The 20,218-nt window shown below is 39.2% G+C and overlaps 1 protein-coding gene across 1 annotated transcript in view; it reads right to left on the bottom strand.

Annotated features, from left to right (window-relative positions):
- Window positions 1-9,422: 9,422 nt before the first annotated feature.
- The window catches only part of LOC122562181 (lysosomal alpha-glucosidase-like), a 57,847-nt gene continuing 47,051 nt past the window's right edge, over window positions 9,423-20,218 (bottom strand). The window contains exons 16-20 of the mRNA XM_043714807.1: window positions 18,308-18,449; window positions 17,718-17,816; window positions 12,643-12,807; window positions 11,668-11,820; window positions 9,423-11,098 (exon numbers count right to left, since the gene is read on the bottom strand). Coding sequence (XP_043570742.1) covers window positions 11,036-11,098; window positions 11,668-11,820; window positions 12,643-12,807; window positions 17,718-17,816; window positions 18,308-18,449 — 622 coding nt within the window. The 3' untranslated portion in view covers window positions 9,423-11,035. The remainder of the gene's footprint in view (window positions 11,099-11,667; window positions 11,821-12,642; window positions 12,808-17,717; window positions 17,817-18,307; window positions 18,450-20,218) is intronic.

Below are 20,218 nucleotides of genomic sequence, written 5' to 3'. Positions count from 1 at the left end.
ACAATTGTGAACAATTAGTCATAACAACTTTCCCTTTAGCATAAATTTACAGCCCTTTAAATGTCAGCATCTCTGATGATTTTTAAAATATTCTTTTATGAGATGTAGTCATTTTTGGCAAGGTCAGAATTTGTTGCCCATTCCTATGTGCCTTTGAACTGAATGGCTTGCTAGATTATTTTAGAAGACAGTTTAAAAAATATCAACCACACTACTCTTCACTTTGACTAAACAATGTGAGGTTGGCAGACATCTTCCCTTAAGGAGATTCGTGAGTCAGATGGATTTTTATGACAATTGGTTAGGCCATGGCTCCCATCACTGATACCAGCTTTATATTCTAGATTTATAAATCAATTTTTGTTTTTGAAAATATATACTACTCATAAAATTTCGAAAAATTGTAAGAGCATTTCAACTTGAATTTCTCAATTTGCAGTAATAATCAACTTGCGCCACTACAGAATGTTCTACCCAATATGAATGCAACGGAAATACTGTTTATACATGATATGGAATGTATTTTGTAAAGCTTGAGAGCAAAAGCAATTCTAATTAGAAATTGAAGAAAATACAATAGACGATCTCAATGTATTATGTTTAGCTTTGAGGTGCTTCAATACATTTCCCATACTCTTGATTTACAATGCGTATTCTTAGTAAAGCATATTGCCTAAGAGGCTCTACAGTTTCCAGCTCCTCGGTAGACTGTGGCTGAAAGATATTAGCCAGTAAACTTACCTCATTGTGTTTCTGATGTGATTGTCCTAAGCTTTACTCAATCCCTCAATAGTAGTCTTCAATATTGGAATATGCCAAGCTGTAACACTCAGTCAAGGATAACTGTTTACACTGGAAGAATAGTAAGTTTAAAGACAACTGAAGAGAGTCTTTCATTAAGCTGGTAGTTCCTCCAGGCGCAGTTGACCTTTGAGTCTGAATTCCCTAGGAATAGCCAATAGAGCACAAAGTCCTGTGTCACATACCAGTTCAGGATGAATTTCATCAAAAAACATTGCCACTCTCTTCTGATCTTCTTTGGACACGCAAATTCTACAAGGAGGTGGAAAGCCCTCTTCCCTAATAGGGCTACTTTGAGGGCAACTTGTAGAGAGGATGAGACTGTGCATGTAGAAAGAAACTGTTGGGAAGGGTCTTACTCACCCTGAGCCAAGCTACACCTTGCTGCTTGATTGCAATTTCTAGTGATGAAGCAATATGCCAAAAATGTCTCATTTCTTCCTCCATGAGGACATTATGTGCTGACCACTGCTTGATAAACATGCAGTCAAAAATGTTTCTCTGTGTAAATATCTCCACAAAAGACAGGTCAAACTATTTGGACCATTCTGTGGTAATGTGGCCAGATCTATCCTTTGCAACACCAAGGACAAGTAGAACTTCAACATGTTTGTCGATATTTTTAGTCAACCTGGTCAGACATGTTATAACTGTCTCTGGAGCAGGTGGGACTTGAACCCGGATTGCACAAAGTTCAGCAATATTCTGACTCCTCTAAAATGGAAATAGTCCATGTCCAAATTCAGCAACACTTGGGCTGAGAAGTGGCAAATAAATTTGTGCCACACAAGTGCCAGACAATGACGACAGAGAATCTAACTATTGCCCCTTGACATTCAATATATTACCAACACTGAATTCCCTGCCATCTATATTCTGGCAGCTACCGTTGACCAGATACTGAACTAGACTAGCCATATAAATACTGTGTCAAGATTAGAGTGGTGCTGGAAAAGCACAGCAGGGCAGGCAGCATCCGAGGAGCAGGAAAATTGACGTTTCGGGCAAAAGCCCTTCATCAGGAATGAGGAATACTTTGATCTCCAGCATCAACAGTACCCACTTCTGCCATATAAATACTGTGGCATAGCTACAGATAAAGCCAGAGGCTAGAATCTTGCAGTGAGTAATTCACACCCCGACTCCCTAAAGCCTGTCTATCACACAAGACTCAAGTCAGGAGAGTGATGGAATACTCTCCACTTGCTTGGATGAGTGCAGCTCCAACACTCAAGAAGCTTGATACCATCTCGGACAAAACAGTCCAGTTGATTGGCACCACATCCACAAACATCCACTCCTTCCACCACAGACACTCAGTACCAGCAATGTACCATCTGTAAAATGCATTGCAGAAATTCAAAGCTCCTGAGAGAGTACTTTTCAAGCTCCTGCTCATTGCCATCTAGGTGTACAAGGGTAGAACCTGCATGTTCCCCTCTAAGCCACTCACCTTACTGACTCAGAAAAATATTGTCATTTCTTCAGTATCAATGGATCAAATTACTGGAACTCTTTATATAACAGCATTTTGGATCTACCGACACCAAATGGACTTCAGCAGTTCAAGAGGCAACTCATGACCACCAGGGGAACTGGGGATGCGCAATAAATGCTGGTCCAGGCAGCAATGACCATACCCCATGGATGAATAAAAACTTTATGGGTCAGATGTAGGGACACTACCTCTGAACCACAAAGGTCCTCACTTGGTGTTTGTGCACTGACAGCCCGCGTATAACTCGCTGCAGCTACACACAAAGGCAACCTGCAGTGATCATATATTTTATTCCCCCTTACCTAGAGATTTCTGCATCATGTTACTGCAAACACTGTCCATTTTTGACCTCCAGATCAAATGGAATATTGCTCAGTTCATTGCCATGTGCATGAATGAAGAATGAGCCAGGCCTCACTTTCTCACTGACCTGTGTCATGTGCAGCAACACCTGATGACCAAGCTCTTACCTGCAGTGAAAAGGGAGTGTTACTCAGTTTTTGTTTGACCATGGATTTATGCTCCTCTAGTATATGCCTTTATCCCTCTTAACCATATCCCCAGCATCTTCAGGCCATTTGACTTGGCTGTGATTGCCCCAAAAAAACATGGCTCCACTTTCTTGCTTCCATTTACCTTGGCTCCTGTGGTCAGTTTGAATTGGTTGCAGATACTGATTAGTCTGCACACTAATAGTCTGCATACGATGATGAAGTTGTTCATATGCAAAAAGGTTTTGACTTGAGTGCCTCCACTACCTGGCATAGTCATCCCTCAAATGTATGCATCTTTCCTAATGGACTTAGTAAGATGCTCTATACAATGCACAATGAGGACACCAGAGAAAGGGCAGTCCTGCTGATTCCAGAGTTGATCTGAAAGCTCTGATTTTTTGTTTAATTGAAAATTGACGGTTGTATCCAATTGCAGATTCCTTCCCCAAAACCCTTTTGAAGAACACATCCAGTAGGTGGGTGTATAATATTATTCAAGGTCTTCTGGTCAGGTTCATGAGGTAGTTGTCCACCCCTCCTTGTCCCACACATAGTCAACCACACCTCTGAGCAACACCAGCTTCTGAAGCTCTTCTTGCTGAAGTAGTACAAGTCTGGTCAGATCAGATTCTCCAGAGCAGACTTGACTTGATTGGCAATGACCTTGACAGAATTTTGCAGATTTTCTTTCCAAGAGTACACTTAATTAATAAAATTTGTAAAACATAATCACATTTCAACTTGAACTTTACAGGATTTGCAATAATATTCAACTTGCCCAAATACAGCATGTGCAACTCTATACAACGGTAACAGTTTCAATATTTTACAAAATACATTCCAGGTCATGTAAACAGCCTCACAGAAAAACATTTCCATTTAGAAATTACAGAACACGCAATAGATATCAAAATTTTCTCTATATGACATGTACTAAGATCCCTCAATACATTTTATTGAGAGTCTTGAATTACAATGTATATTCTTTAAGGGTCACAGTTCAAAGCATATGAGTTTCTACTCCTCAATGTACTGTTGCATGCACATCTCAGACAGTGACCTTTCCCCACTGAGCCTCTGTAGTGGCTGCCCCAAGCTTCAATGTGTCCCTTGGAATGTAGAACTGGACGTTAGAATGTGCCAATCTGCCACACCTGATTGAGGACAACTCCTTGCAATGAAAGGTCAGCAAACTTTGGGCAAACTATTTTGAAATTAATTCAATTTAAATTCAACTAGCTGCCATGTGGGATTTGAAATCAGGCAACTAGAGCACCAGCCTAGGACTCTGGAGTACTAGCCCATTTACAGGTATTACTGAAATGACAATGTTTTTCACATGATAAAAACTTATTCAAATTATGCGTGATAGATCCATTGTAAAATCCAGCATGGTCCATCCTCTGAGAGATTGATGTCTAATCAACACATTTTTACAGTGTTGGAAAACCAAGATAAGAATACCAACGAGTTATTAAATTAGATTCCCTACAGTGTGGAAAAAGGCCCAACAAGTCCACACCGACCCTCCGAAGAGCAACCCACCCAGACCCATTTCCCTTTGAATAATGCACCTAACACTGTGGGCAATTTAACATGGCCAATTTACTTAGCCTGCACGTCTTTGTGAATGTGGGAGGAAACCGTAGCACCCGAAGGAAACCCACGCAGACACGGGGAGAATGTGCAAACCCCACACAGACAGTTGCCCGAGGCTGGAATTGAACATGGGACCCTGCTGCTGTGAGGCTAACCACTGCACCACCGTGCCGCCCCACGATTATGAAACACATAAAATCATTGGTATGCCAAATAGTAATTTATCGACACTGCATCAAAACTTGAAATTATGCAGAATTGCATTTGAAAGTTCAATCACTATAAAATCATAATATTGCAAACTTTCTCTTTTTTTATGTTTGTAAAATATAGATCTCCTTAAGCATTGCATTGAGTGACTCAGGACAGTTTAATTCAATGTAAACAATTAGATGAAAAAACAATTTCACTTTATAAAATGGGGGGAGTAGTGATACTTGCAGGCTCAAATGACTACAGAAAGTGATGCAATGTTTCGCCACCGTACTGCAAGTAGTTTAATCTTCAGTTATCTAAACCGTAAATGTACAAATGTCATCTCTAAAGCTCTGTCTCTCCCCTCTCAGATGCTTCTTTAAAATTTACTTTCATCATAAAAATTAAACACCGGAAGTGAACAACTCAAGCAAATAATATTGAACTTAAGCCCATCTGAAATTTCTGCTAGACTGTTTTGAGTTATTTGAAATCCGAATTGTCCTCTCTTTCCTTCCTGTCACACTTGCAAATTCCCACAGTCCTCTCTCATTCCAGTGAGAAACTCTCATTTTGATTCAAGTCAAACCTACCACTTTTCAGGGAAATTATTACAAATTCTCTTCCATCCATCCTGGTCGGACTTGGACTTTTCACCCTTTACCATATAATCTGCTAATCAGAAAACAATGGTTAAATTCATTGATCCTAAACTCTGCACAGGAGCAGTGCTTTAAAAGCAGTGCAGTTTGGAGATAAAGTTACTGCGTACTTAAATTAATTCCCTAGCTTGCATTCTGACAGTGCAGCTTTCTGCTGGGAGCATAGAATCAGGGATATTACTTACAATGCTCTCCACTCGAATATCATGTTAGCTTTATTAAATTACTATCTATCATAAAGCTATCTTTGCTGACACCACACTATATACTCCACTCTCCAAAAGCTCCTTCAATGTCAAAGAAATTCCTACCTGATTGCTACTGTTTTGCCTCCATGTCACCGTGAACTGTATTCAGCAGTGCTCTCTTGCACTACTCATTTCTGGTTCCATTCCCATCCTTCTAATGCAGCTATTTCTTTTCAGGCTACTTCTTTTCATGTCGGCATCCATTTTCATCCTTGTTCCCTTCACTTTATGACTACATGCTGCCCATCAGCAATATTGTCCATTAGTACATTTGGGAATTTTAACCTGATGACACCTCTGTACCTTTCTGCTCCTGAGGTTAAATCTGGAGATGATGTCGCCTGCCCTGAATACTGGACGCCTCCTAGCAGAGCGCTTTAGGGAACATCTCCCACACCAATCAACCACACCACCCTGTGGCCCAACATTTCAACTCCCCCTCCCACTCTGCCGAGGACATGGAGGTCCTGGGCCTCCTTCACCAGCGCTCCGTCACCACCAGACGCCTGGAGGAAGAACGCCTCATCTTCTGCCTCGGAACACTTCAACCCCAGGGCATCAATGTGGACTTCAACTCCCCACGCTTCAGGCTCTCTGCCTTTATTCCTGATGAAGGGCTTTTGCCCAAAACATCGATTTCACTGCTCCTCGGATGTTGCCTGAACTGCTGTACTCTCCCAGCATCACTAATCCAGAATCCTGGTTTCCAGCATCTGCAGTCATTGTTATTACCTACGTTTAAACTTCCTCTAGTTCAACACAAGTCAAAGCCCTTCTTCTCAATTTTGAAGTTTTTGTGTCTCTTAGGTTCTGAGTCCATCGATTTCTCCTGCTCCTTGCTTTGGATGAATCCATTTATTAGCACATTTAGTTCCATGTCGACTTGTTTTCTGTCAAATGGGTCTCAGCCAAAACTCTGCTTTTCCATCTTAATATATTTTCATTATCATTGATGATGGTCCATATTTCATGCTTGGTAATGTTTCTCCTTCATCTCAATTCACTTTAGACTTTCGCGTAAAGGCATGCAAACAACTTTGCCTCGCTTGACTGGCTCTTAATACTTAGGAAAATGAATTTCAAAGTCACTATCCTTATTTGAGTATTGAGGGCACAGTTTAAGGTGTCAATTAGAGCTGACACATTTGGATCTCTGCTTTAGCATTAGTTGAAGACGGTTAACATAAAAACTGGAAAATTCTTCAAAAACCCAGATCACATGGAAATGGTCTTTCTTAATCTCCCTGTGTTAACCATAAGATTTTTATTTTCTCTATTCTTATGAATGTTTATCAGCTTTTATATGTGATCTCATCAGTAAAAGAGGCAAGTGTCAGAACTTGTAGTTTGGATAGATTAACCATGATCTTTTAAGTGTATCACTTAATTGCAAATAGCCTGAGAGGGGAGCTAAAAGCTGACTTTGATATTGTTACTTCTGTGCAAGGCAGGTACAGTCAAAACTGAAAAGATCCCAAGTGAACCAGATAACCTGACTGTAAAGGGTTTGATTGACTCAACGTTCCAGAAGCTAATACCTGCATATCAGAAGGATGAAAGGATACAAATCCAAACACTCCACTAACTGCATTTGCAGGATGCAAGACAGAATTAATTTAAGAATGTGGTAACTTTACCTCCAGTCTGTAATCCTTCCAAGTCTGCTTCTATGCAGTTTGGGATCAATACGTGTGCAAAGTCCAAGGCTATGCAAACTTATTAAATGCTGTTAACTGATCTGGTTACTGCTGTTAATAACATCCTGCAGTGATAGCATTAGCTCTGATTCACAGTAGTGCACTGAGTGCCTGAGCAAGCTTTACTGTTTATTTGGTGAGGAAAATAGTTGCTCAACCTCTACATAACACCCATTAGACTCAAAATGTAATCAATGGTTATGTACCCAACTTGCAATCCATACCCCAAAAAAATCCACTAGCATGACTTGTGCCCTGGTGTCCTCCTTGATGATGTGACAAGAGCCATATAATTTACTCTGCCTCAGATGTAATGTAATCCTAGGCTATCAATTCTGCTTGAAATTTGCAAAATTGCTCCTTTGCAAAACAAAATTCAAGAAAAACTTTTGGTTTCAAAATCTTGATTATTTCAAAACAGACCTCTATTAAGGAAAGATTGACAGCAACAACTTGTATTTATGTATCAGTGTAAATGGAAGGTGGTTTGCAGGATGGTTAAAAATTTAAATTTGACACAAGCTTAACCAGGTACCGGGGTAATAGCTGGAAGGTGATGGTGTGAATTAGAACATGAGCAGAAGAATTTTAGATTACCCTAATGTTCACAGACTAAAATATGAAGTCTGGTCAGCACTGTATTACAATAGCTGAAAATGTGTTGCTGGAAAAGCGCAGCAGGTCAGGCAGCATCCAAGGACCAGGAGAATCGACGTTTCGGGCATAAGCCCTCCTTCAGGAAGAAGGGCTTATGCCCGAAACGTCGATTCTTCTGTTCCCTGGATGCTGCCTGACCTGCTGCGCTTTTCCAGCAACACATTTTCAGCTCTGATCTCCAGCATCTGCAGACCTCACTTTCTCCACTGTATTACAATAGTCAGGTTCAGAGGTGACAAAGGCGTAAGGTGAAAGCAACAGTCTTAGTAATGATACCAAAGTTTCCAACAGTCTGGTTCAGCTGACACCATTGCCAGGGAGAAGGCTGGAGCAACTGGATAGGGGATTGAATACAAGGCTACAACTTTCCTGATAATTAAATCGATCTGAGCCGACAGTGGGAATCGGTTTAGCTCAGTTGGCTGGATTGTTGGTTTACAGAACTGTGTGATGCCAACAGCATGGGTTAAATTCCCATCACTGGTTTGAGGTTACCATGAAGGGCTCTCCTTCTCAACCTCTTCCATCACCTGAGGTCTGGTGGCCCTCAGGTTAAATTACTGCCAGTTGCTCTTCCGTCTAATGGGAGATCGGCCCCTATGGTCTGGTAAGACTATGGCGACACAACAACATTGATCCGATAGTGAGGGGGTTTAAGGTGTGGTCGTGAGGTAGGACTAGGTACCGTCAGCATAATTTGAAAACTAATACTATGCTTTTGAATGATGCTACAAAGAGACATGTAAATGAAAAATGACAGGGAGCCAAGAACAGATCCTCAAATGAATACTAGTGAGAATGTTTTCAGAGCAGGAACCTAAGCCATTACTGATAACGTTCTGCCCACAACCAGAAAGACATGGCCAGAGGAGTAGAAATCAAATAATCTAGATGGCGATGCAGATGTTATGGAAGAGGTTGGTACAGTCAACAGTATCAAAGGCTGCAGAGAGGTCAGAGGGAGTTAGGAACAATAGACAGATGTAAATTAGGGCGAGCCAGTCAACTGGTTGGTAAGGAATGATAGCAGAATTTCACAATGACTGATTTGTGAAGTTTTCTAAAAGAATGAATGGAGACAGCACAATATTTAAAATTTATTTAAAAATATATACAAAAAATTGAATTTGTGCAATTTTGAACACTTCCACAGTTACATTTTTTTATTTTTATAAAATGTTAAGAACTCACTAATAAAACTCAAGCATTTTTAATTTTTAAATAGGCACTTATGGCAAAAAGGCAAAAGTGAGGATTGCAGATGCTGGAAATCAGAGTTTAGATGAGAGTGGTGCTGGAAAAGCACAGCAGGTCAGGCAGCATCTGAGGAGCAGGAAAATCGGCGTTTCGGGCAAAAGCCCTTCATCAGGAATCAGCCCTGATGAAGGACTTTTGCCCAAAACGCCGATTTTCCCACTCCTCGGATGCTGCCTGACCTGCTGTGCTTTTCCAGCACCACTCTAATCTATACTAATGGCAAAAAGTATAGATGATTTTGTTGGGCTGTTAAAAATCTAACAGCTTCCATATAAGTTCTTTAAATGTGAAATACTTCACGCCCAACAACATCATATGGATTAAACAGTTTAATACTTACACATTAATGCTAGTTTGCAATGCACCATGGAACTTCTTTCTGCTGACATGGATCAGAATCTTGATCAGGAAGCAGTTCTCTGCTATAAACAGATCACTATTCTTTTCAAACCAGGATGTTGATAAAGTGGTTTCAAAAATTACTACAAGTTTCCTATTTCTCCTGTAACGTGTAAAATGCAGTGAATGATGCAAAGTTGCAAATAGCATCCTGACTTGACAGAACTTGTCAAATTCTATCTTCCCTCCAAACAATTCCAAAATGAACACAAATATAATAGCCATAAATGTACTAACATATTCCTATGTGAATCAGTAAATGCATACATTCAACTTCCAAAAAGAAAATAATTCAATAGCAGTGCATATTGCAATAAAGATTCTTCTTTCACTCAGAACTGAAGCAATTGGTTAGATCTACTGTCAAATAGCGTCTTGAGGGTACAGTCATTCAGCCTGTTGCATCTGTTGAATTTCTTAAATAACTACTAATTTGTCCTATGAAATATTTCTCTTTCAAGCAGGTATCCAATTCCTCCTTGAAACTTAATAGTGAAATTGCTTCCACTCTCCTCTCAGGCAATGCATTGCAGGTCATAATTGGCAAGTAAAATAATTTTGATTTCCTTTGTTGCTTTTTGTCTAGCTAATCATGATGATACAGTGACTTTGTCTCATCAGCAATAATTGTTCAATGAATAACTTCCAAAATGAATTTTCACTTCTATAAACAAGCCATTCCCGTCTCCTAGAAATTTTCCAAATTACCTCAAATAACACTGAAGAGTGATTCTTGTTATGTAGTAAGATTAGTTTATAGGTTATTACAGGATAATTAAATAACCTAAAAAAATCAGGTTAGCATACAACTACCTTGCATAGTTACAACTGAAGAAGCACATTTTAATAAATAACTTCACTAAAAATCTGACCAAAATCACCCGCAAATAAAACTGCTACAAATCTCCCTGCTTTTTGAAAATTAGAACCAATTGAATATGATTGACCAAATCAGTTCAAATCCTTTGCATAATTATGCTCCTGCAGTATCACGGAGGTCCAAGAATTAAGAAAAGCTCAATAAATAGTAGCAGTTAGAAATGCTGTAACATTAAAAAATATGCTGCAGATCCATTGACATTTTACAGAAGGAATTCAGTAGTAAAAGAAAACATTAATCCTTTTGATTGTATAAGAGACAACAGTGAAAACAGCTGTGGTGCAAGATGGATCAATGAGTCTGTTGGAGACAATTAGCAAATTAGGCCTTTCCACATTTTTGTAATACTTCAAAGCACCTTATGATTGTCACAGTTCTTCAAAGAGGAACACTAGCCTCCAAACTCCTTGCCCATCCCACAATTCCATCCATCCAAAATATTCAGAACAAGTTTAATCAGGATTTTGTTCAAGCAGAAAAGATTTTCTCTTTATCATTAACAATTGCATTTCAAATGATATACAGCATTTTTTGTTAAATTAACAACTAGAATCCATATCCCTTCTTTCACCTCCTTTACCACAATTTTATGAGCATAATTATTCTGTTCTGGAGACGTTCTCAATAGCAGATTTTACATCACTTTATTCAGGTCCATGTAATTGTAAATGGTTCTCCCAACAGAATAGACAGATTCCACAATGTCAGCACCTGAATGAACAAGGAAAATCAGATACCAGAAATGAATAGATTATAACAACGGGTCAATGTAATCTGGCCTACTATAGGTAATTTGAAAAAATCTTTGCTGTCGATAGTACCTGATACACTATGAAAGTTTAATTCAACTCCCTTCAATAGTCAGTTAAGACAGCAAAGCAGACAAATCATATAGTCAATGTAGATCTCAAATTTGCCTCCACTTTACCCTCTTTTAGCCAAGGTAACATCGCAGTTGGGACAATGTAGGGCTACACCCAAAGTTAGAAAATTTAAACTGATCAGGAGTTTCCGTTAAGGTCATTATCCAGAGATCCCTGTATACAATGAAGTAAAGCTCAACAGTGATTCTCCAAGGAGCATACAGTCTGCCAAAATTCTCTGTCTTCGGTAATGCATTAAGTTGGGAATTTGGGCAGTATACTATGAAATTTCACAACACATGATACCATACATCAGCAGGGAGAACAGGCAAGTTAATAGTTGAAATCTGAAAGTACATTTGACTTGTATTTATCAAGATGTTTCAAATGCCATTTAGATGAAGCCCACATCCTCACCTTTGTGTCTGTTCTGTAGGAGAAGTCCGTGATCCAGAATCCATTAATAGAAACTTTCCGTGGGGGAGATGGAACTCCAAAGACATAGATGCTGCTCAGTTTCAACCCGTCAATCTGGCTGTTCAAATGGATTATTTCACTGAACAGTATATTCTAAAGGGAGTGGGAAAGGGGAAGAGATGATGGAAAGAAGCAGAGCTGATTTAGTTACCACATGCAAATTAGATGCCCTCATAACTTTGTCAACTTCTTAAGCGATGGCAGCATATAAGCAGTCGCAACCCACTGAAAAGGTTGCAAATGTTGCAACACACCTTCTTTAGAAAAATGTTGCACGATAATTACAACCATCTCTTACACTTTTGCATTAAAAAATCCAAAATGGATTTAAAATTTCCAGAGAATAGCTGTTTAAGTACATGTTAGGATCTGGGAAATCTGTATGGATTAGCTGTAACTTGGGAGTTTTACATTCATTTGAAGTAAACTTCCTTCTTAAGATTCCCTATGGAAGTTCCTATCACAAATGTTCCCCTTTTAGCTGAAGGGCTGGGCAATAGTAATTTAGAATTTTCTGGCTACTGTTGATATTTTATATTCATGAGGCAGTCTGCAGTGCTACTATTACGGTTTGTTCATTTACTTCTGATGAAAGGGCATCGATCTGAAAAGTTTACCGTTCCTTTTTCCACAGATGCTGTCAGATCTGATATTTCCAGAATTTCCAATTTTATATTAAATTTCTAACATGCACAACATTTTGTTTGGTAATAGTTCAGGCTCCTTTTGTACTGGTTTACCCAGGTTCCATGTGCCTTACAGTAGCAACTCAATCTTTCTTCTCTAGGACTTTAAAATTTCATGTACAAACAAAGAATTATAACCTTGCTGATTCAGAAGATGGATGAATTTCAGTCTTAGAATCTATGCAAACAAATGGCTAATAATGAACTGATTGAAATCAGCCACACTTACATTTTTTGCCATGAAGATAATTTCTGTATAATCACCATTTTCATAACTCAGCAGGCGATCACCATCATCCCAGAAGAGTTCTCCTCGAGCAATTCCCTGGTCAGAGAGTGCCACCATCAGACCAAAAGGGTTGCCACGAGAGACAGCAGTGGTTGCATTGGGTTCCTTGATAGAATACAGATTGAAAAACAAGCACTCACTTGGATATAGCACACATATGAATTAAGAAAACACATTTATACTTAGTTGTCACTTCTGAATGTTCTCTTAAACTGTTAATGACAGGAATGAAGTTATGATAAAGTTGTTGTCAGGATCAAGGAAAAATCTCACCAAGGAAAGCATGGAAAATGTGCTTTGCCTCTTCTTGGCTAGATGGATGAGTTGAAGGAAAGTGAGCACTTTTTTCCTTTTTAGCTTTCCATATGAACCTCAATTATGAGGGACATGTTGGAAAGCTTTTAAAAGGGCTGTTACTCGCAGCAACTGGATCTTACCATTAATGCTGCTCTCATTGAATCCTAATGCACAATACAAATAAATACTTTGAGAGCAATCTTACACAGCAGAATGCTTCTGAATCCTGGTCAGAAGCAGTGCATTTAGAAAATAACAGTTCTGAGAAGAACATGCATTGGCCCTGTTACATTCCTGGATGACAAAGGAAATAAATTGAACAAAACAAAACCAAAAAGTCAAGTTTATGACAAATGACAGGCAAAACGTGCAGTAGAAACACAGACAGTAAAGAGTCTGAGGAAAAATTGAAAAGAATATGTAAAAGACCCTTTTCCTTTCAGTTGCCAAGGGCAAATGATGTCTGGTTAATCTGACTGAATTATTTAGTTAATTAACAGCAGTGTTAATACAGTGCACTAAATGTTGCACTTGTAAACTGCATAAGGCATTTGATAAAATACTCCATAAAAAACGTGCTTGTGAAGCAGCTGTACCTAATGAGTTTTGAGAAGATTTGTACCTCAGGTTGAGATTCTACATGTAAGTTTGCTCGCTGAGCTGGAAGATTCGTTTTCAGATGTTTTGTCACCATACTAGCTAACATCATTAGCGAATCTCTGGTGAAGCACTGGTGTTAAGACCTCCTTTCTATTTGTGTGGTTATGTTTCCTTTGGGTTAATGATATCATCTCCTGTGATGATGTCATTTCCAGTTCTTTTTCTCAGAGGGTGGTAAATGGGGGCCAAGTTGATGTGTTTGCTGATAGAGTTCTGGTTGGAATGCCATGCTGCTAGGAATTCTCGTGCGTGCCTCTGTTTGGCTTGTCCTAGGATGAATGTGTTGCCTCAGTCAAAGTGGTGTTCTTCCTCATCCGTATGTAAGGATACTAGTGAGCTTAGGTCATGTCGTTTTGTGGCTAATTGATGTTCATGTATCCTGGTGGCTAGTTTTCTGCCTGTTTGTCCAACGTAGTGTTTGCTACAGTTCTTGCAAGGTATTTTGTAAATGATGTTCATTTTGCTTGTTGTCTGTGTAGGGTCTTTCAAGGTCATTAGCTGCTGTTTTAGTGTGGCTACCATGATGCCAGAGGTCTGAGTAGTCTGGCAGTCATTTCTGAGATGTCTTTGATGTAGGGGAGAGTAGCTAGAGTTTCTGGATGCGTTTGTCTACTTGTTTGGGTTTGTTGCTGAGAAATCAGCAGACTGTGTTCATTGGGTACCCGTTCTTTTTGAATACACTGTATAGGTGATTTTCCTCTGCTCCTCATGGTTCCTCTGTGGTGGCTCGTTGAAATAATGTCCTAATGCAACTTTGTTTATGGATGTTGCCTTAATTGCTTCTGTAATTAAGTATTTGATCCTTATGTTTTGTTTTCCTGTAGATGCTAGTTTGAAGTTCCCTTTCAGATGAGGAAGGACATCACTTTGACTGGGACAACACATCCATCTTAGGACAAACCAAACAGAAACACGCATGAGAATTCCTAGAAGCATGGCATTTCAATCAGAACTCTATCAACGAACACATTGATGTGGACCCCATTTACCAGCCTCTGAGAAAAAGAACAGGAAAAGACATCACCACAGGAGATGACATCACCAACCTAAGGAAACCTAAACACAAACAAAGAAAACGCAGAAAGTGTTTCACTGGAGGCTCACTGATAATGTTACCTAGTATGGTGAGAAAACATCTGAAAACGAACCTTCCAACTCAGCGAGCAAACTTATAGCCAGTTGCACCTAATATTAAAGGGATATTAGAAGTGAAATTGTTTTAAGATATAGCAGTCACAATATTAGTGAACTGATGCTTCCCTGACTAAATAACATGCAATATGAGGTTCTCCAGTCAGTTATTTTAGGACTATTGCTTTTCTAACTTTATAAATGCATGCTTGGGTTTAAGCTGCACAATTTTGAAAATTATGGATAATACAGATCTTGGTATCAAAATAATTAAGATTAATCATAATAGCACACTTGAGAATATGGAATAATGAAAAAGGCAGCCAATTTAATGCATTCAGGTAAAGATGGAGTTTGGAAGAAACAAAATGGAGTGGCATCATAATCTAATGATAACATTTTGAAAGGGGAGGGGGGTTCAAGATCTTAGGTAGAGAAAACACAAGTTTTATAAAGGTGGCAGAACAAGGCAAGGCAGTTAAGAAATCATATGGGATACTTATCTTTGTGAAAAGGGGCAGATGGAATAAAATCAAAAAAAGCAGTACTAAGACTCACAGTTCTCTGTGTAGGAGTGGACTGGAACAGTGTATAATTCTGGGCACTATGCTTCAGGAAGAATACCAAAAAGACTCATATTTCAAAATTAGAAAATACTGTGACAGAGCAAATAGGGAGAAACTGTTTCCTTTAGCCAATAAATTAGCAGGAATAGGGGATAAATGCTGGCCTTTTATATTGCCCAATTGTTCACTATATGTGGGTAACGCTGGTGGAGTCAGCATTTATTGTCCATTCCCAATTGCCCTGGAGAAAGGAAAAAAGGGAAATGGTAAAAGAATACAAGTTGCAAATTTAAAATGATTGGGGAAAAACGAGATGAAAAATCAGTTCAAAAGTTTTCATTCAGTGAGTTTAAGTTCTGGAAAGCACTACCTGAAAAAAGGGTAGAAAACTCAGAATCCATTGGAATATTTAACACAACTGGACACATAAATGAAGAGGAGTAATTAGCAGCGCTTGAGAGAATAAGCTGGCTGTGGGACAAAATTTGTCAGCTCATTCAAGTGGCTAGCACAGATGTGACATGTCAAAGTCGTCTTATGCAGTAGGATTCTATTATTGCCTAGCAGCCGCAACAAAAGCAGATATCAAATGTTCTGAACCTGTGAACTGGATATTCTCTCCTCTCTCCCAACACGGCTTTGTGCGTGGGAAATTATGTCTCACAAACTTGATTGAGTTTTTTGAAGAAGTAACAAAGAGGATTGATGAGGGCAGAGCAGTAGATGTGATCTATATGAACTTCAGTAAGGCGTTCGAAAAGGTTCCCCATGGGAGACAGATTAGCAAGGTTAGATCTCATGGAATACAAGGAGAACTAGCCATTTGGATACAGAACTGGCTCAAAGATAGAAGACAGAGGGTGGTAGTAGAGGGTTGTTTTTCAGACTGGAGGCCTGTGACCAGTGGAGTTCCACAAGGATCGGTGCTGGGTCCTCTACTTTTTGTCATATACCTAAATGATTTGGATGCGAGCATAAGAGGTATAGTTAGTAAGTTTGCAGATGACACCAAAATTGGAGGTGTAGTGGACAGCGAAGAGGGTTACCTCAGATTACAACAGGATCTGGACCAGATGGGTCAATGGGCTGAGAAGTGGCAGATGGAGTTTAATTCAGATAAATGCAAGGTGCTGCATTTTGGGAAAGCACATCTTAGCAGGACGTATACACTTAATGGTAAGGTCCTAGGGAGTGTTGCTGAACAAAGAGACCTTGGAGTGCAGGTTTATAGCTCCTTGAAAGTGGAGTTGCAGGTAGATAGGATAGTGAAAAAGGCGTTTGGTATGCTTTCCTTTATTGGTCAGAGTATTGAGTACAGGAGTCGGGAGGTCATGTTGAGGCTGTACAGGACATTGTTTAAACCACTGTTGGAATATTGCGTGCAATTCAGCTCTCCTTCCTATCAGAAAGATGTTGTGAAACTTGAAAGGGTTCAGAAAAGATTTACAAGGATGTTGCCAGGGTTGGAGGAGTTGAGTTACAAGGAGTGGTTGAACAGGCTGGGGCTGTTCTCCCTGGAGCGTCGGCGGCTGAGGGGTGACCTTATAGAGGTTTACAAAATAATGAGGGGCATGGATAGGATAAATAGACAAAATCTTTTCCCTGGGGTTGGGGAGTCCAGAACTAGAGGGCATAGGTTTAGGGTGAGAGGGGAAAGATATAAAAGAGACCTAAGGGGCAACATTTTCATGCAGAGGGTGGTACCTGTATGGAATGAACTGCCAGAGGATTTGGTGGAGGCTGGTATAATTGCAACATTTAAGAGGCATTTGGATGGGTATATGAAGGGTTTGGAGGGATACGGGCCGGGTGCTGGCAGGTGGGACTAGATTGGGTTGGGATATCTGGTCGGCATGGACAGGTTGGACCGACGGGTTTGTTTCCATGCTGTACATCTCTATGACTCTATGACCCCCAATTTTGACCAGTTGAATTTTCAGCTGGCCACTATTACACAAAAGAACTTTTCATTTCTGATAACAGAAATAAATTGATAATTTGTATACATGCAATTCTTTCTCTATTGGTGCCAATTTATTTAATTTGTTCCACAATGTAAATTTGATGAATTGTTACAGGAAGCCACAGCATGCAGTAGATATGTATTGTTCTCAGATCAGATGGATATGACAGTGTCACAATATCTCATGACAAAACATGTCTCTGCCTTGCGGAGAAACTATAACAGTCAAATGTTTTTCAATATACACCTTCAATTCAAAATAACTCAAGGGTAAAATTCAACAGTCAGCAGGAAAGCAAAAGGAAAATTGAACAGGATGTCATTTGGGTAGCTAATCTGCTTTGCACTCCCCCACAAGTTAAATTTCACCTCCTTTGAAGTTACTTACATATACTCACCTGCATAGGCACAACGCAGCCTCCTCGTACATGAACATTTATTGTATCCAAGGGCGCCTGTAGTGTAACATACTGACCCTTACTACGAATTGAAGAACCCTACATATCAAAAATATATAAGATTAGAGGGGGTGCTAAAATTATGACAAATTTACAGCTTTACATACATACACACTATACATTGGAAATAATAGTTGAGTTTCGTGATGAACGATACTATTTTTCACAGTGGCATGGATATTTATCTGGACCCTTCATGGAATTGAAAACTCTCATCACAGATGCTCTTTTCAACTGTTTTATGCTTCACAAGACCAACACTGCATTAAAGCCTCTTTCTGCCTCTCCTCAGATTCCAGAAAAGCAAAACAATTTGCATAAAAGTTATATTGCCACAGTGATTGTTCAGCACACAAACTAAACTACAGCAAGGTATAAAATGAGACCACTACACAATCCTGTACAGTCTGAATTGAACTGAATCTTAGATAAAACAGTGGCACAAATAAAGTTGCACTGAGCACAGCTGTTGTACACAAATCCAAAACTACAGTCATTACAAGATCAAGTTGGAATAATGTAAAACTTACATTGTATAGATTGTACCATGTTGCTGCAGGAAAATAGCCAGCCACTTCCACGGTTTTAGGCTTCAATACTGGTGTGATAAGAAGTGCCTCACCCCACATGAACTGACGATCAATGCTTAATGTGTTTGGATCTTGTGGGAATCTAAAGCCCAAAAGAGGCAGCATTTATTTATCTGTTACAACTCCAATACAACTGACAGAAAAGACCTGATAAACTATATGCAAGTTTTATTCTTTAATATACCAAGATAGATGTTTTAATATCTGACAGAAACAAATGTGATGGCAATACTATCACTGTTACATTTACAAACATTTCGATGACTCTTTGGCAATTATTTCCTCAAGTACATCAACAATCCATTGCTGAGTTCCTGAACTCAGTTTTCTTGCAAAGGGTGAGGTCAAAGACCAAATGCTTATCCATAAGAAAAAGGGGATGGAGAAGTGGGAAAAATATGAATAATTACAATCTAATTCTTGGTTAGCTCACCCAAGTGGCACACAGCAACACCATAGAAAACAAAAGTAGGCCATTCAGCCCATCAAGCCTACTCTGTTTTTCAAAATGATCATGGCTGATTTTCTACATCAGCTCTGCAAGTCCACTCTGAAACCATATCCTTCAACAACTTTTATCTCTAGAAAGCTAACATTTATTCAGTGACTTGACCTCCACAGCCTTCTGTGGCAGAGAATTCCACAGGTTCACCACCCACAGTGGAGAAAATTTCCACTATCTCAGTCCAAACAGTCCGAGACTATGACTCTTGGCTCAGGGCAGGATGGGTGACAAATGCTGATTTTAATCAGCGAAATCTATATCTCGTTACAAATTATTGAAAGCAGGCCATCCACCTGCCCTATTATTTACATGAGTAAAATATACTGAATTACAATGACAGAGTCTGTTTACAGTTGAACCAAAGATTATAGGAACAGCAGGAACACCATTTAGCACCTGAAACCTGTTCCAACATTCAGTTAGAACATAACTGAGTGGAAGACTTCATGCCATTTGAGACACCTTCATATCTGAAAAAAAATCTATCAATTGATCTTGAAAATTTTGGCTTTATCCTTTTAGAGGAGAACATTTTAGATATCTATTAAACACTGTGTAAAACATATCCTGGGTATATTCCTAAGTTGCCCAGTTTTAATTTTAAGATTATGTCCTCCTGGTCTGGATTTCTCCACTGGAAAAATGTTTTCTTTATCTAGTCCACAAACTCCTTTCTCATTCTTAATATCTTAATTAGATCACTCTCCAATTTTTTATAAATAGCACAAGCCAAATTCTATGTGATATGTCCTCAAACATGTACCCTTAAGATCAGGCATCATTGTTTATATCTTCACCCATGCTGAGTATAGCTTTTGAGGACCTGTTGTCATCATGACTTACTGAGCCAGCATGCTGAAAATCAACAACTGCTATTCCTGGAGTTGTACACAAGATTCCCCAATTTACTTTATTTTCAGACCCAAACTGATAGAAAGCGCAGACTGGGTTTAATATTTTAGAATTACTATTTATTGCAAGTAATTAGACTCTAGCTATAGGCAAATAATTATACATCACTGGAATATACTACAAATTAAAACATTAATCCCCTGACAAACTCTCCTTCTCTGTGCTTGCTCACACTCTCTCTCTCACATACACACACACACGAAAACTGGGAGGCAGTTGTAGTTCCAAGTCACAGTTGCTGAGATGATTGTTACGATGGTTAGAATGTTGTTTTTCAGTTACCCTTCTTTGGATGCTTCCACTGGTTTGCAAAAGCTATGAGGTGGCTGGTGAGCTTACAAAATACCTCTGATTTATGAATAGAGTCTCAACTTACAACAGCTACTGGAGGAAAGATGAACTAGCTTTCTTCAGTTTAAAATGGGTTTTGACTG

This window comes from Chiloscyllium plagiosum, chromosome 24 (assembly GCF_004010195.1).
Source record: "Chiloscyllium plagiosum isolate BGI_BamShark_2017 chromosome 24, ASM401019v2, whole genome shotgun sequence".
NCBI lineage: Eukaryota > Metazoa > Chordata > Chondrichthyes > Orectolobiformes > Hemiscylliidae > Chiloscyllium > Chiloscyllium plagiosum.
The sequence above is the reverse complement of the archived record's forward strand: the minus strand, read 5'-3'. Positions and strand labels throughout refer to the sequence as shown.